Below are 16,888 nucleotides of genomic sequence, written 5' to 3'. Positions count from 1 at the left end.
TTGAGGCACAGAGTTTGGGTGAAGGTGCAAATCATTATTTTCACACTGAGTATCTTGTTGCATACTGTTATACTGTTGTAGATTGAATGAGAAAAAACCTTGATGATCCATTGAGGCAAATACAACAAAAGCATTACTAAACTTATATCAACATTCAAAATCAAATGTTTTATATCACTTCAAATGTAGCAAAATATACATTATTTTACAATCGCAGTAAACCCCAAAAGGGACAAATAATATATTCAAATCTTTGACTAGTGTTTGATTATTTTCCACAGTGATGTTATATATTACCATGCTTATGTTATTGTTATGAACATAACTCGTTGTTATGCTTGATGGTCTGAGTGCCTACAGTTGTTTCAAGGATACATCTGGTGATGGGAGGCAAAGTTCACGACCCCCTGGCATGCTCAGAATGGGAGGGCTGTGGAAGATTCCACTCCTTAACAGGAAGTGCTCAGGTCCAGACAGGAAGTCCAGGTTCTGTGGCTAACATAGCCCACCGGCGTACTCATCCTCGTCAGCCTCCCCTGCCCCCGCTCTTCCTTCCCCAGCATCGGCAGCTGCAGCGGGAGCCTTCTTCTTCTTACCACCCCCTGGAACCCTCAGGCTGATGGACAACTTGGCATACTGCAAGACAATTGGCACTCTGGTCAGGTTATGGCAAGTTGTCTCTACAGTATTTGTTTCCCAAACCTCTCCTTGAGTACCCACAGCCAGTTCCATGTGTTTTATCTCTTCCTAAACTAGCACAGCAGATTCAACTAATGAACCAATCAGAAAACCCTTGGTTAGTTTGAGTCAGGTGTGTGTCTTTCAGGAATTTATCAGGAGAGGTTTGGGAAATAGTTCTAAAGAAATGTAAAAGATGAATGGTACAAAACAAGAAAGCAGGGTCTAGAGGGGTGACGCAGGTAAGCAAGCAGTTGGACTGCAATTGTTTCTATTAATAAATGACTTCTCTAACTTTGTATTATTCAGGCTAGCCTGGGAATTCATCTATGGGGTGGCTAGGAGAGAGGTGTCAGAAGGAAAGGACAGCTCATGATTCCATACCTTTTAAAGTCCTTAAATGTGATCAAAGGAGACAACAGAACACAATTTGAGAAGCAGACACTCAAACGATGTGATGACATAAGCCACTAGGCAGAACACTCACATCGTTGTCCATGTACTTAAATAAGGGCGAGTTACAGACGCGCTGCACTTGGTCATCATCCTGCTGGTCGTAGCCCTGTAAGAGCTGCTCCAAGCCAATACAGTCCTCGCTCCCACTGAAGCCTGGCAGACTAGGGGCAAAGATTAGATTGGTCAAGCATAGGGTTGCAAAATTCCAGTAACTTTCCCAAAATTCCCAGAAATCCCGGTTGGAGTATTCACAGATTCCCTGCTTATTACCTCCTGATTCCAGGAATATTCCAACTGGATTTATGAATCCCTAGTCAAATTTAACAAAATAGATAACCTTCATATTTACGTTTTAATTAGTCAGTACCTGTAACTCTCTCGAACACATTTATCTGCTGCTACGAAGTCCTTCCTGTGAAGGTGGACTAGCACTTGGGCAATGGTTTTCTAAAGAAGAAAATACACAGGCAACCATTTGGTTTTAATCTTCACAACAGGGGTAATAATAACACAGTTTTCAACACAAGGTCAATTTTCTTTATCAGGCTAAATAAGTGAAAGATCATTAAACACACCTTAAAACACGTTGGGTAATTCTCTATTTCTTTATACATGTTCTTCTCCTTCTGAATCGACACTGCTGCTTCATCAAGCCTGACGGGCAAAAAAAACAACAACAGTTAGCTGGAACGGAATGAGTAGGAGAGGTAGAAAAACCTGTAAAGCAGGAGAGAATTTACTTGTGTTGCCTGACGAGAAGTCTTGATGCTTTCCCCAGCATCTCTACAGCTTGACGTAGACGGTCCTCGTTCTGCAGAAATATACATTCATCATATCAATACTATTTTGATTGATTTGGTCACTTTTCATTACCTTATTACATTAATATACACTGCTCAAAAAAATAAAGGGAACACTTAAACAACACAATGTAACTCCAAGTCAATCACACTTCTGTGAAATCAAACTGTCCACTTAGGAAGCAACACTGATTGACAATACATTTCACATGCTGTTGTGCAAATGGAATAGACAACAGGTGGAAATTATAGGCAATTAGCAAGACACCCCCAATAAAGGACTGGTTTTGCAGGTGGTGACCACAGACCACTTCTCAGTTCCTATGCTTCCTGGCTGATGTTTTGGTCACTTTTGAATGCTGGCGGTGCTTTCACTCTAGTGGTAGCATGAGACGGAGTCTACAACCCACAAAAGTGGCTCAGGTAGTGCAGCTCATCCAGGATGGCACATCAATGCGAGCTGTGGCAAGAAGGTTTGCTGTGTCTGTCAGCGTAGTGTCCAGAGCATGGAGGCGTACATCAGGAGACGTGGAGGAGGCCATAGGAGGGCAACAACCCAGCAGCAGGACTGCTACCTCCGCCTTTGTGCAAGGAGGAGCAGGAGGAGCACTGCCAGAGCCCTGCAAAATGACCTCCAGCAGGCCACAAATGTGCATGTGTCTGCTCAAACGGTCAGAAACAGACTCCATGAGGGTGGTATGAGGGCCCGACGTCCACAGGTGGGGGTTGTGCTTACAGCCCAACACCGTGCAGGACGTTTAGCATTTGCCAGAGAACACCAAGATTGGCAAATTCGCCACTGGTTCCCTGTGCTCTTCACAGATGAAAGCAGGTTCACACTGAGCACGTGACAGACGTGACAGAGTCTGGAGACGCCGTGGAGAACGTTCTGCTGCCTGCAACATCCTCCAGCATGACCGATTTGGCGGTGGGTCAGTCATGGTGTGGGGTGGCATTTCTTTGGGGGGCAGCACAGCCCTCCAATGTGCTCGCCAGAGGTAGCCTGACTGCCATTAGGTACCGATATGAGATCCTCAGACCCCTTGTGAGACCATATGCTGGTGCGGTTGGCCCTGGGTTCCTCCTAATGCAAGACAATGCTAGACCTCATGTGGCTGGAGTGTGTCAGCAGTTCCTGCAAGAGGAAGGCATTGATGCTATAGACTGGCCCGCCCGTTCCCCAGACCTGAATCCAATTGAGCACATCTAGGACATCATGTCTCGCTCCATCCACCAACGCCACGTTGCACCACAGACTGTCCAGGAGTTGGCGGATGCTTTAGTCCAGGTCTGGGAGGAGATCCCTCAGGAGACCATCCGCCACCTCATCAGGAGCATGCCCAGGCGTTGTAGGGAGGTCATACAGGCACGTGGAGGCCACACACACTACTGAGCCTCATTTTGACTTGTTTTAAGGACATTACATCAAAGTTGGATCAGCCTGTAGTGTGGTTTTCCACTTTTAATTTTGAGGGTGACTCCAAATCCAGACCTCCATGGGTTGATAAATTAGATTTCCATTGATAATTTTTGTGTGATTTTGTTGTCAGCACATTCAACTATGTAAAGAAAAAAGTATTTAATAAGATTATTTCATTCATTCAGATCTAGGATGTGTTATTTTAGTGTTCCCTTTATTTTTTTGAGCAGTGTATATCCAATATCACTGAAATAAGACAGATCCCTACAGATGTGACCCTGAACTGAGGCTGTGGCTTCGAAGCAACTCAACGATTGGTGTTCTCTAGTATCAAACACTCAAGTCGTACCTCAAACACTGATGCAGCTTTCTGGTACAGATCCACTGCTTTTGCTAGATCCTGTGATTCGATTAGCCTGAAAAATGAATAGGCAACTTTAACTTAAGTAGCCTAAGCATCAAAACGAGGAAAAAGGGAGAATCATCATCATCATACGTTTACAGTGACATGCCAATGTTGACAGGGAATTCATTTCTAGAGCCCATCTAATATGATCAATATTGGCTACCGGTACGTACTTTCCAGCTCTGTCGAGGGCCAAGGCTGCAGTGTCTGGTGTGCCGTTCTCTACATACATCATGCTCGCTCTCTCAATATACTGTATAGCCTCTGGTATCCTCTGCATGTCCTGGAGAGAAAACACATGTCTATCAATGATTAGCTTTAGTAGCTAGTTAATAGTAAAACAGTAGTCATGTCATGTGTCAAAAACGTCTGACTAAAAACAATGGCTTTAATCCAGAAGGGGGCAACAAAATGCTAAAAACGATGGAATAAACAACAGCAAATTTCACCCGACCTCTGATAACAAGTCTGTATGATTGACAATACTGTTTATCACATTAACACTAACCTTGAGCATCATACCAGCTGCCTCAAGTGCTCTGCAACAGAAAGGCTCCTTAGCAACATTCAATACAACTAGCAGTAGACAAATCAGTGTCTACTGTACATCATTCTGGTTCTATTAATATCATTACATAAGACAGGCCTAGATCTTTCATACTCACTTGGCAGCATGGAATAGTCTGGATGTTGAGTTAAAGAAAACATTGATGTTAATATCAGATCTTTGTAGTCAACACTTCAAATGCAGCATATGCAATTACGTTGTTCAAAACAAACCTGCAAAATCATTTATAAGCCCCCCCTCCCCATTGGCAGTGAGTAGTGAAAGGATACGTTTTGTTGTTGGTATGTGCCTCTGCCTCTTGCAGGTATGCCTCCTTCGCTTCTTCAAGCATCTTGGCATTTTTAAAGGCAACAGCTGGGACAGGAGGGAATGCTTTATTATGCATTTATAATAAGCCAAATCATAAGACAACTTGAGCAACACTTGTGCAATCTAACCTAATATTACTGACAGTGTGCTATTGCGCAACTAGACGATCAACAGCTGTTGTAGTAGGGGACATGCATTCAGGTCAAAATTGTTGCTGCATAGAATGGATGAACCTTTGGGATACAATACCTGCTTTTGAGTACTCTGATGCAGCACTGTCATAGTCAGGCTTCCATTTCATGAAGCTAGTCTTTAAACTGTGGGAAAAAATGCATCATATTCAGTGACAAACATAACACCAGCATTGCCTCTGAAAAAAGTTACAATCATATGGATTTGCTATTGGATTTAATACAGGTATGGACGCCCTAGTATTGATGAAGTGATCCTGACAGGCTTAACTGCTGTGCAGCTCAGCTGGCTTCCTGTCTAGAATGGCTAGCTAGCTTACTAAATAGAAAAGACCATTCCCATGCTATTTGTTTTATACATAGGTACTATACAATACACGCTTACCAATACTATGATAGTGGCTGACTACCTACTGTAATAGCTAAAATGCACAACAAAAATACTATACAGCTAGCTAGCTAACGTCATCTAGCTAGCGAGATTTCCTTACTATTTCTCAGCCTTGGCAATGTGGTCGTGCGCCTCGTTGATTTTCGCAGCCATCTGGTCCAGTGGCAGCTCTGCTGTGTAGTCCACTAATAATGTAATTTAAAAAAAATCGATATTTCAGTTATCACTGGCTAAACTGTAGTGTGATGTTGCTGTTGCTAGATTAATGCTAGCGTTACTGGTTTCAGGAGACCTTTTCGTCATCAGTGTGTTGGCTACGGAAGCCCGTGAGTTGCATTATATTTTTCTATTGATACGTGACGACGTTGCAATGTTGCGCCTACTAGGCATCAATGTAACAGTTATTTTATTTTATTTTATTGAACGCCCTTCCTAATCCAGGAAACTAGTCTTCTTTCATCTCTATTTGCAATGCATTATTAAATCCCCAGTTATTCATTCATAGTCTATTGCTTACACTAGTTTGCCAGTGAAATCTCAATATGGTAAAGTAAACTATTACTTTTATATAGCCTACAGCAGGGTTCTTCAATTCCGGTCGTGGAGGGCCGAAACACTTCTGTTTTTTATTTCTACCTGGTAGTTAATTGCACTCACCTGGTAGCCCAGGTCTGAATTAGCCCCTGATTAGAAGGAGAGGGTGAAAAACAGAGATGTTTCGGCCCTCCAGGACCGGAATTGAAGAACCCTGGCCTACAGGATGTATAATATAATTCCTCTATTATTACATGTATTTGATAAAGCCCTTTTTACACCAGCAGTTGCAAAGTGCTTTACAGATAACCAGCCCAGAACAAGCAATGCAGAGACAGAGGCAGAAGCAGTGGCCAGGAAAAACTCCCTAAAAGGAACCTAGGAAGACACCTAGACAGGAACCAGGCTCAGAGTGGTGTCCAGTCCTCTTCTGGCTATTATTATCAGTGAATCTGTGAGTTGATCCGAAGTATCTTTAAAAAATGGTTGCTACTATTTTCTTTGCAATTACCTAAAAAAAATCGTATAGCCCAGTAGAATATATCAGCACCCAACAAGTAGACAAGGCATATCATATGATACCACTGGACAGAGTTCTTGTCTTGGGTTCACCTGAGTAGGGCTCCTGTGTCTGAAATGGTAACTGTATCTTTAAGGCGCGTGCCTACCCCTGTCTGCTTTGTGGAGCTAGTGGAGAGAGTCACGCCATCGGAACAGAAGAACATGCTTTAATTCTGAAAAGTAGAGGTGAAAAAGGGGGTAAAAAACGTTCACCTCTGGAGCAACAATCGACTATTTGGGCAAGGTGAGTTTGATGACTACTTTTATTCTATAGTTCAATCAGTGTGCGTTCTTTACCAAGACAAAAAAGTGCATTCTTTATTCTTAGTTAATGTTGAGAAAAGGTGTTTATAGCTTTGGATATGCCTCTCCAAAACACGAGGTTTGTTCATAAACGGTGCCTGAAAAGTGTCAGTCTTTTCATACAATATATTCAAACTATGTGTTTAATTTTAGGATAAAATGTAACTTTCCTTCTTGAGGTCTTAGAGTGTTGCGCTAGTGGCATGATCAACATGCTATTATTGAATTAGACGACCGTAATAGGTATTCAACGTTTGAACATGGATTTGAAATGTATTCAGAGTTTATGATTAAATGCGCAGCAACCTTTATGATAATTTAGTGGGAAAGTGGGAAACCAATGTTTGTATTGCAATGGGTCTGACTTGCGGATTGTGTAGAAAGGGAATGATGCACCTTTAAAGCAAGCGGCAATTTACCATAACAATTTAATCAAAGGGATGGTTCCTTGACACGACTTTTCCTGTGTTTTATTAGTATGTTTATTGAGTCCTGATGACGTCTAGTTGAATAAAGGGTACATTCTAAGTTATTGTCTGACTCTTTGTTTTTTGTCGGTGCAGGTTACGGTTGTTTCGTGCGTGTCGGAATGAAGTCTATTCAAATCTTACTATCCACTGCACTTACTTTCCTTCTCTCTGGACTTTCCATGACCACCGCCTGCAACAAGGCTCTCTGTGCCAGTGATGTCAGCAAGTGCCTCATTCAGGTAAGAAGGCTTAGTACGTTTTTGAAAAGGCATTTGGTTTAGGTAAACTTTTCTCAATAATAAACATTTTCAGTTACTAAATCACTTTGAGATAACTCTATGCAATTTCTATAAGGGATCTATCATCTGTCTTTTCAGAGTAAAGTGCCACTGCCATACAGTGTTATGCCAATATTTTATTCCTTGGAGTTCAAATAAGACTTGATGAACCTCCCACTATGCATTTCCACTGTGTGTATGTCATTTTACATTAACCTAAAATCTCTGCCATGGTCACTGTATTCTCTCTGTCCTGGAAACATGCATACAACCATGACAGTACCTGTAAACTAAATAAACCCTTCTGAGAACACTCAACTAACAAAGGGGAGATACTAAAAATGGACTCTGAAGTTGGCAGGGCTACAATCAAGCGCAGGTTTTAAATTTACAGCCCAGTGTCTTCAAAGGATGTAGCCTAGTCTACCTTGGCTGTACATGTGATGGCCAATGGAGATTAATATCTGTATACCTTCCATGGTTACTGTTGCAGTCACAATTACACTTGACTGTGGGCTCAGTTAGCTCCATCCCTGTGCACATCTGGAATTTGACCTCTGCTCTCCATTTGAACTGCCCTCCCAGCTGCACTGGAGGAGTCACAAAACAGGCAGCTGGAGGTCGGCCCACTCCTCAAGCATATGCAGTTACACACACACACACCCGTAGTGATTTCTAAATAGGGACAGGATATTATGTATGGTTTATTTTCTTGTGTTTGTGTCAACCATGACGTGCTCAATACACACCAAGATAAATAAATCATGTTACGTTGTTTTGGCCCTCCTCATGTAAAGCCAGACTGAGACTGTATTGAAAGAATGTTTACACAAGTTTGCACAACATGATAAAGGCTTAAATGCATACAAGATATATGTAAATGTGTGCAACCTTCGCACTGTCTATTGCTGAATTTCTCTCTTGTGAGTTATGCACTTATGTATATCAGTCATGCCACATACATAAAATGTGTCCATGTTATAATATATATTGTGTTTTGTGATGTACAGGAGCTGTGTCAGTGCAGGCCCTCAGATGGGAACTGCTCGTGCTGTAAGGAGTGTATGCTCTGTCTGGGCACACTGTGGGAGGAGTGCTGTGACTGTGTGGGTAGGTGCCAGAGGTGTGGACTCGAGTCTGACTCATGTCACAAATTTGATGACTTGAGACTCGACATGATAGAAAATAAAATAACTTGAGACTTAAGTTGGAGCCTCAAGGCTCGGGACTCGACTTGAGACTGATGACTTGAAATTCTGGCCAGGTTTTGTCACTCATTTTGTGGCACAGTCTCTCTGTGGATTACTCTCCACACAGCCAGAGACAGTAGCTGCAGGCATCACACTTGACCCCCAAAAGAGTTTGAGAGGATTGCCATAAATATACAGCTCCAAAAATTGTTTGGTGATCAAGAATATTAACTGTTTACTTTGCAAGCTCACCAGCAATGGGGCATCATGCAACAATTACTAGCATAGCTCTTTTTTAAGTAAAAATTGCTTGAAATTGATCTTATGAAGCTTGCATTTGGAATTAGTAGTTAAAATTAATTATTACATAACCAAAATGTTGTAGACAAAATAATGAAAAGGGCTGTATGGTTCCTCAATAAATAGACACAGATTTGTAGTTGATGTCATTGCATGCCTTGATTTTTATTTATTTTTTACTTGACTTGAAATAACTTGACTCAGCTCGTCTTGACTTGCTCTTAAAATGCATGACTTGGACTTGACTTGAGACTTGGACCTTTTGACTCGAGACTTGCTTGTGACTTGAATAATAGTGACTTGGTCCCACCTCTGGTTGGTGCCATGGACTAGGTGCACATTGAAAAGGACAAATAATAACCAGTGTCAGAATGGATTAATGAGGATGGGTATTTGGTTTTTGAATCATATCGAGCTCCTCCAAATCCTTCCTTCCTTTATTCACTGATTGTTCAAGGTAGTGCACCCATCCTATTTTACAAGTGCAGTGCAGTGAATGTTGAGTATCAAATGAACAAATAGGAGAATAGTGGTTTACTGATGATCAGTAATTTATTGTAATAAATTATTTGATTTATTTACCAATTATCAACTTGCTCCCTGCATCCCCTCACACAGGGATGTGTAACCCCAGGAACTACAGCGACACTCCGGCTACCTCCAAGAGCACGGTGGAGGAACTCTACCGACCCATCCCCTCACTGTTCCGCGCCCTTACAGAGGGCGAAGCACCCATCAACATGATGGTAGTATCCTTCCCCGTGGCCGAGGAACTATCTTACCACGAGAACCTGGTGTCTTTCCTGAAAACAATGGAGGACCAGCACCAAAATGTCTCCCTGCCCGGGAACAGTATCCACGCCAGCTACGATAACACCCAAAGTACTGCAGGTAGAGAGGGATGAGAGGGTTGAATTATGGGGATACTCATAGCTGCTGGGTACTACTTCCATAATAAGAGAGTAAATGGAGCGTAGGCACATCATACAGTCTTGCACAGATGCCTTTTATCAAAGTATTAGTTCATCAGAAAAACTCAGATTCTACACGTTTAGCATTACATTTACATTACATTTTAGTCATTTAGCAGACGCTCTTATCCAGAGCGACTTACAGGAGCAAATTAGGGTTAAGTGCCTTGCTCAAGGGCACATTTACGTCATTTAGCAGACGCTCTAGTCCAGAGCGACTCACAAATTGATGCATTCACCCTATAGCCAGTGGGATAACCACTTTACACATTTTTTTTTTGGGGGGGGGGTAGAAGGATTACTTTATCCTATCCCAGGTATTCCTTAAAGAGGTGGGGTTTCAAATGTCTCCGCATTTGTAGCAAAAATCCCATTTAAGTCATGGGACCGATATTGTCATTTTTCACGCATCATGTCCAAATCATCCAAAAGTATCTATTGTGAAGCTCAACAAAGTCCCATACAGTGCTTTCGGAAAGTATTCAGACACCTTTACTTTTTCCACAATTTGTTACGTTAGACTTATTTTGAAATTGATTAAATAAAACAAATTCCTCAATCTACACACAATACCCCATAATGACAAAGTTAAACTTTTTTTTTTTTTTTTGCAAACTTTATAAGAATGTAAAAACACATACCTTATTTACATAAGTATTCAGACCCTTTGCTATGAGACTCAATTGAGCTCAGGTGCATCCTGTTTCCATTGATCATCCTTGATGTTTCTACAACTTGATTGGAGTCCACCTGTGGTAAATTCAATTGATTGGATATGATTTGGAAAAGCACACGCCTTTCTATATAAAGGTCCCACAGTTGACAGTGCAAAAACCAAGCCATGAGGTCGAAGGAATTGTCCGTAGAGCTCCAAGACAGGATTGTGTCGAGGCACAGATCTGGGGAAGGGTACCAAAAAATGTCTGCAGCATTGAAGGTCCCCAAGAACACAGTGGCCTACATAATTCTTAAATGGAAGAAGTTTGGAACCACCAAGACTCTTCCTAGAGCTGGCTGCCCAGCCAAACTGAGCAATCGTGGGAGAAGGGCCTTGGTCAGGGAGGTGACCAAGAACCCGATGGTCACTTTGATAGAGTTCCTCTGTGGAGATGGGAGAACCTTCCAAAAGGACAACCATCTCTGCAGCACTCCACCAAACAGGCCTTTATGGTAGTGGCCAGACGGAAGCCACTCCTCAGTAAAAGGCACATGACAGCCCGCTTGGGAGTTTTCCAAAAGGCACCTAAAGACTCTGACCATGAGAAACAAGGTCTGAAGGAAACCTTGCACCATCCCTACGGTGAAGCATGGTGGTGGCAGCATCATGCTTTGGGGATGTTTTTCAGCGGCAGGAACTGGGAGACTAGTCAGGATCGAGGCAAAGATGAACGGAGAAAAGTACAGAGAGATCTTTGATGAAAACCTGCTCCAGAGTGCTCAGGACCTCAGACTGGGGTGAAGGTTCACCTTCCAACAGGACAACGACCCTAAGCACACAGCCAAGACAACACAGGAGTGGCTTAGGGACAAGTCTCTGAATGTCCTTGAGTGGCCCAGCCAGAGCCCGGACTTGAACCCGATCGAACACCTCTGGAGAGACCTGAAAATAGCTGTGCAGCGACGCTCCCCATCCAACCTGACAGAGCTTGAGAGGATCGGCAGAGAATAATCAATTTTTGAATAAGGGTGTAACTCCTGAGTGGCGCAGTGGTCTAAGGCACTGCATCGCAGTGCTAACTGTGCCACTAGAGATCCTGGTTCGAATCCAGGCTCTGTCGCAGCCGGCCGCGACCGGGAGACTCATGGGCGGCGCACAATTGGCCCAGCGTCGTCCAGGGTAGGGGAGGGAATGGCCGGCAGGGATGTAGCTCAGTTGATAGAGCATGGCGTTTGCAATGCCAGGGTTGTGGGTTCGATTCCCACGGGGGGCCAGTATAAAACATTAAAAAAAAAAAAAAATGTATTCACTAACTGTAAGTCGCTCTGGATAAGAGCGTCTGCTAAATGACTAAAATGTAATGTAAATGTAACATAACAAAATGTGAAGAAAGTCAAGGGGTCTGAATACTTTCCAAAGGCACTATAGATAACATGCAAACATTTTTTATAAAATCGATCCCATGACTTGAATGGGATTTGTGCCACAAATGCTAAAATTAATTACTATTAAAGAGATTCTCTGGTACTTTTGTATACTTTTTAGCCAGCAGTTCTGAAAGGAGCGCTCACAAGCCAAAAGTGGTCCCCGAAAATTGCGTACTATGTCACATATGTGGAGATATGTGCACCACGTCATTGCTCTCTCTTGTTCTGCTGTGTGTGCATCTTGCTAGTTGTCACTCAAATGGTGAGGGGCTAAAGCTCATTGGCTGGAACTCGATTTGCTAGGGGGCTGGCCCACGTGGGGGAAAATGGAGCTGTGCAGCTTCCAGTAAACAGTCGCTTTCACTAGGGATTATTGAGGTAAGACAGTAATTCTGCTCATAGATTATGACTGTATGAACTACACATTGACACATCCAGCCCAAAGCGGGAGGTTTAAAAAATACTTACTAGTCGCCAAAGTTACGGAGCATGTCTTTAACCTGAGCAGATTGGGCACCCTCATAAGTGCTAAAGATGTTAACTTTGGTCCAGCCCACAATTTTAGGGAAACCCAAGGAGTCAATGTATAGCTCAAACCCCTGACAGGGTCCATATTGTTTTAGGAGAGGGAGGGCTAAGCTATAATGAACTCATGGCTAAAGCTGCTTTGAGCTGAGCTTGGTGGCTAGACCCCTCCATAAAAGCTTATGAGATCTTGGCCATCTTTTGATGGGTTTAGCGGGTAAACCAAGCAGCCCTGCAAATTATTATGAGTAGATTGCTACTGTTGCTGGCCTTGTGGACTTTCATGTGCATCCACTCCATTTGTCCTCTCCTCAGCAACCAGTTCTAGTGATTTGTAATTGACTAAGAACTTGTGTGTGAGGCAGTGTCTAGACTTGACAGTTCATATTTATGATCATGGAATTTTGAACGCGTCATGCGTCTACACATACATTTTAAATACACTGCTCAAAAAAATAAAGGGAACACTAAAATAACACATCCTAGATCTGAATGAATGAAATAATCTTATTAAATACTTTTTTCTTTACATAGTTGAATGTGCTGACCACAAAATCACACATTATCAATGGAAATCTAATTTATCAACACATGGAGGTCTGGATTTGGAGTCACCCTCAAAATTAAAGTGGAAAACCACACTACAGGCTGATCCAACTTTGATGTAATGTCCTTAAAACAAGTCAAAATGAGGCTCAGTAGTGTGTGTGGCCTCCACGTGCCTGTATGACCTCCCTACAATGCCTGGGCATGCTCCTGATGAGGTGGCGGATGGTCTCCTGAGGGATCTCCTCCCAGACCTGGACTAAAGCATCCGCCAACTCCTGGACAGTCTGTGGTGCAACGTGGCGTTGGTGGATGGAGCGAGACATGATGTCCCAGATGTGCTCAATTGGATTCAGGTCAGGGGAACGGGCGGGCCAGTCCATAGCATCAATGCCTTCCTCTTGCAGGAACTGCTGACACACTCCAGCCACATGAGGTCTAGCATTGTCTTGCATTAGGAGGAACCCAGGGCCAACCGCACCAGCATATGGTCTCACAAGGGGTCTGAGGATGTCATCTCGGTACCTAAATGGCAGTCAGGCTACCTCTGGCGAGCACATGGAGGGCTGTGCGGCCCCCCAAAGAAATGCCACCCCACACCATGACTGACCCACCGCCAAATCGGTCATGCTGGAGGATGTTGCAGGCAGCAGAACGTTCTCCACGGCGTCTCCAGACTCTGTCACGTCTGTCACATGTGCTCAGTGTGAACCTGCTTTCATCTGTGAAGAGCACAGGGCGCCAGTGGCGAATTTGCCAATCTTGGTGTTCTCTGGCAAATGCCAAACGTCCTGCACGGTGTTGGGCTGTAAGCACAACCCCCACCTGTGGACGTCGGGCCCTCATACCACCCTCATGGAGTCTGTTTCTGACCGTTTGAGCAGACACATGCACATTTGTGGCCTGCTGGAGGTCATTTTGCAGGGCTCTGGCAGTGCTCCTCCTGCTCCTCCTTGCACAAAGGCGGAGGTAGCAGTCCTGCTGCTGGGTTGTTGCCCTCCTACGGCCTCCTCCACGTCTCCTGATGTACTGGCCTGTCTCCTGGTAGCGCCTCCATGCTCTGGACACTACGCTGACAGACACAGCAAACCTTCTTGCCACAGCTCGCATTGATGTGCCATCCTGGATGAGCTGCACTACCTGAGCCACTTGTGTGGGTTGTAGACTCCGTTTCATGCTACCACTAGAGTGAAAGCACTGCCAGCATTCAAAAGTGACCAAAACATCAGCCAGGAAGCATAGGAACTGAGAAGTGGTCTGTGGTCATGACCTGCAAAACCAGTCCTTTATTGGGGGTGTCTTGCTAATTGCCTATAATTTCCACCTGTTGTCTATTCCATTAGCACAACAGCATGTGAAATGTATTGTCAATCAGTGTTGCTTCCTAAGTGGACAGTTTGATTTCACAGAAGTGTGATTGACTTGGAGTTACATTGTGTTGTTTAAGTGTTCCCTTTTATTTTTTTGAGCAGTGTATGTCTACCGTGTCCACGGGACCGAGTTTGGGAAACACTGCTTTAGAGTACCTTCACAAGTGTTAAGTGAAGACTAAAATATGTAGCTTAAGCATTTTTGCCTTAAACTTTTCAAATGAATAGTAGTGGTAAGATTTGCCTGTTGTATTGGCATTCAAAGGCTTATTTCTCCAAGTTTTTTCCCCTCCACAGATAACATGTGCACAGTGGTGTACTTTGACGACTGCGTGTCCATCCGCCAGTGCAAGCAGTACTGCGAGTCCATGGGGGGCTCCAAATACCGCTGGTTCCACAATGCCTGCTGTGAGTGCATCGGCCCGGAGTGCCTCGACTACGGCAGCAAAACCGTCAAGTGCATGAACTGCTTGTTCTGATGGAAGCCAATGGGACTGGCCACATTAGGGTACTGTGCTCAAACTGCCACTAGGGGGAATATCTGGAGTAGCGTATGGTGAAGGTTGACTGAGGATGACTAGAGTGCCTTTGCCTATTATAACAATGCTTCAGTATTTTGATGTAAAATATTAGCCCTTACGAATTATTTTCGCTCTTGATGCTTTGTTTTTATATATTTTCTAGGTTCTCTAGCAAATTAGAAATATATGGATTGTGTTGTATTTCCACGTATTGTAATGCTGTTGAAAGGGTCACTCAATGCCAAATAGATTTTTAGTTGTTTAAAGAGAAGCGGTCAAATGGAAAATGAGTAAATGCTATTTGTATAATTGTTATTTTAGGAAACGTCATCCATATTCAATCAAACTGATAGCCAGCCTTTCCATACATCATGTTGGATTTTATATGTGCAGTTAAAATGATTTGTTTCATACTGTAAACATTTTAAATCTAATAAAATAATTTAAGATAAGTTCAGCCAGATAGGACAAGTTCGGATGCCAGACAGATAGGATGTTTGGTACAGATGAGATAAATTCAGCTGGCTGGCCAGATTGGATATGTTCGGCCGGCCAGATTGGATATGTTCAGTTTCAGGTAGGATAAGCAGGGTTCGTACGGTCATGAAAATCCTGGAAAAGTCATGGAATATATTTCTCCCATGGGCAAAGAACTCAAAAGGAGTAACGATATTAACTAACAAGAATATTGATTCTAATGCGCAAACTGTTCAAACAGATCCGCAAGGAAGGTGGATCCTTTTATTATGCTATTGGACCATAAACAGATTTGGCTCATTAATCTATATGGTGCAAATAATCATGATCCACGCTTCTTTGAAAATATATATAATAATTTATCGAGTTTACAGGCAATACATGATTCAATTATTATTGTGGGAGATTATAATACGGTTTTAAGTACCTCAATGGACCGTAAAGGAAATCACACTACAAAACTATCACCCTAATGCACTTAAGGAAATTACAAATATGATGGATATATTGGAACTAGTGGATATATGGAGGCTTAAATATCCTGACATAGTGAGATAAATATGGCGGAGGCTCAATCAAGCTAGTCGTCTTGACTACTTTCTTATGCAATTTCCGCTGGCACCAAACGTTAAGAGTGTTGATAGGGGACAGAATGCGGTCGGACCATCAAATAATTGGTATACACATTACTCTTACAGAATTTACGCGAGGGCGAGGAAATTGGAAATTCTAAATCAAAGCCTACTCGATGACAAATTGTTTTTAACCAAGACAGAATAATGTATAACTGACTTTCCTATATAACATAGGTACAGCGGATCCCCTTATTGTATGGGACACTTTTACACTGAACAAAAATATAAATGCAACATGTAAAGTGTTAGTCCCATGTTTCATGATCTGAAATAAAAGATCCCAGAAATCTTCCATATGCACAAAAAGCTTATTTCTTTCAAATTTTGAGCACACGTTTGTTTACATCCCTGTTAGTGAGCATTTCTCCTTTGCCAAGATAATCCATCCACCTGACAGGTGTGCCATATCAAGAAGCTGATTAAACAGCATGTTAACACAACACAATGCCACAGATGTCTCAAATTGAGAGATCATGCAATTGGAATGTGATTGCAGGAATTTCCACCAGAGCTGTTGCCAGAGGATTGAATGTAAATTTCTCTACCATAAGCCGCCTCCAACATCATTTTAGAGAATTTGGCAGTACGTCCAACCGGCCTCACAACGGCAGACCGCGTGTAACCACGCCAGCCAAGGACCTCCACAGTGTGTATGTTTACAAAAAAAAAATCTTTACTATTTTTGGACATTGTAGAATAATAGTGAAGACAAACTATGAAATAACACATATGGAATCATGTAGTAACCAAAAAAGTGTTAAACAAATCAAAATATATTTTACATTTGAGATTCTTCAAATAGCCACCCTTTACCTTGATGACAGCTTTGCACACTCTTGGCATTCTCTCAACCAGCTTCATGAGGTAGTCACCTGGAATGCATTTCAATTAACAGGTGTGCCG

General features: G+C 42.8%; 2 protein-coding genes across 2 annotated transcripts; one reads left to right on the top strand and one right to left on the bottom strand.

Annotated features, from left to right (window-relative positions):
- Positions 1-52: 52 nt before the first annotated feature.
- On the bottom strand, positions 53-5,545 carry LOC311105716 (gamma-soluble NSF attachment protein-like). The gene is made up of 12 exons (XM_084147929.1): positions 5,320-5,545; positions 4,887-4,954; positions 4,598-4,682; positions 4,426-4,443; positions 4,269-4,299; positions 3,934-4,043; positions 3,704-3,770; positions 1,875-1,945; positions 1,710-1,788; positions 1,502-1,581; positions 1,166-1,295; positions 53-636 (listed from the first exon to the last, which is right to left on the bottom strand). Exons 1-12 carry the CDS (start codon positions 5,370-5,372, stop codon positions 496-498), a joined length of 933 nt encoding a protein of 310 aa, XP_084004055.1. The 5' UTR covers positions 5,373-5,545; the 3' UTR covers positions 53-495.
- An 877-nt stretch (positions 5,546-6,422) lies between these two features.
- Positions 6,423-16,277, top strand: LOC311146668 (twisted gastrulation protein homolog 1-A-like). The gene is made up of 5 exons (XM_084183200.1): positions 6,423-6,558; positions 7,181-7,326; positions 8,376-8,475; positions 9,474-9,746; positions 14,650-16,277. Exons 2-5 carry the CDS (start codon positions 7,207-7,209, stop codon positions 14,829-14,831), a joined length of 675 nt encoding a protein of 224 aa, XP_084039326.1. The 5' UTR covers positions 6,423-6,558; positions 7,181-7,206; the 3' UTR covers positions 14,832-16,277.
- Positions 16,278-16,888: the final 611 nt, after the last annotated feature.

The sequence above is a fragment of the Coregonus lavaretus genome (genome assembly GCF_964263955.1).
Source record: "Coregonus lavaretus genome assembly, chromosome: 2".
NCBI classification, from domain to species: domain Eukaryota; kingdom Metazoa; phylum Chordata; class Actinopteri; order Salmoniformes; family Salmonidae; genus Coregonus; species Coregonus lavaretus.
The sequence above is the reverse complement of the archived record's forward strand: the minus strand, read 5'-3'. Positions and strand labels throughout refer to the sequence as shown.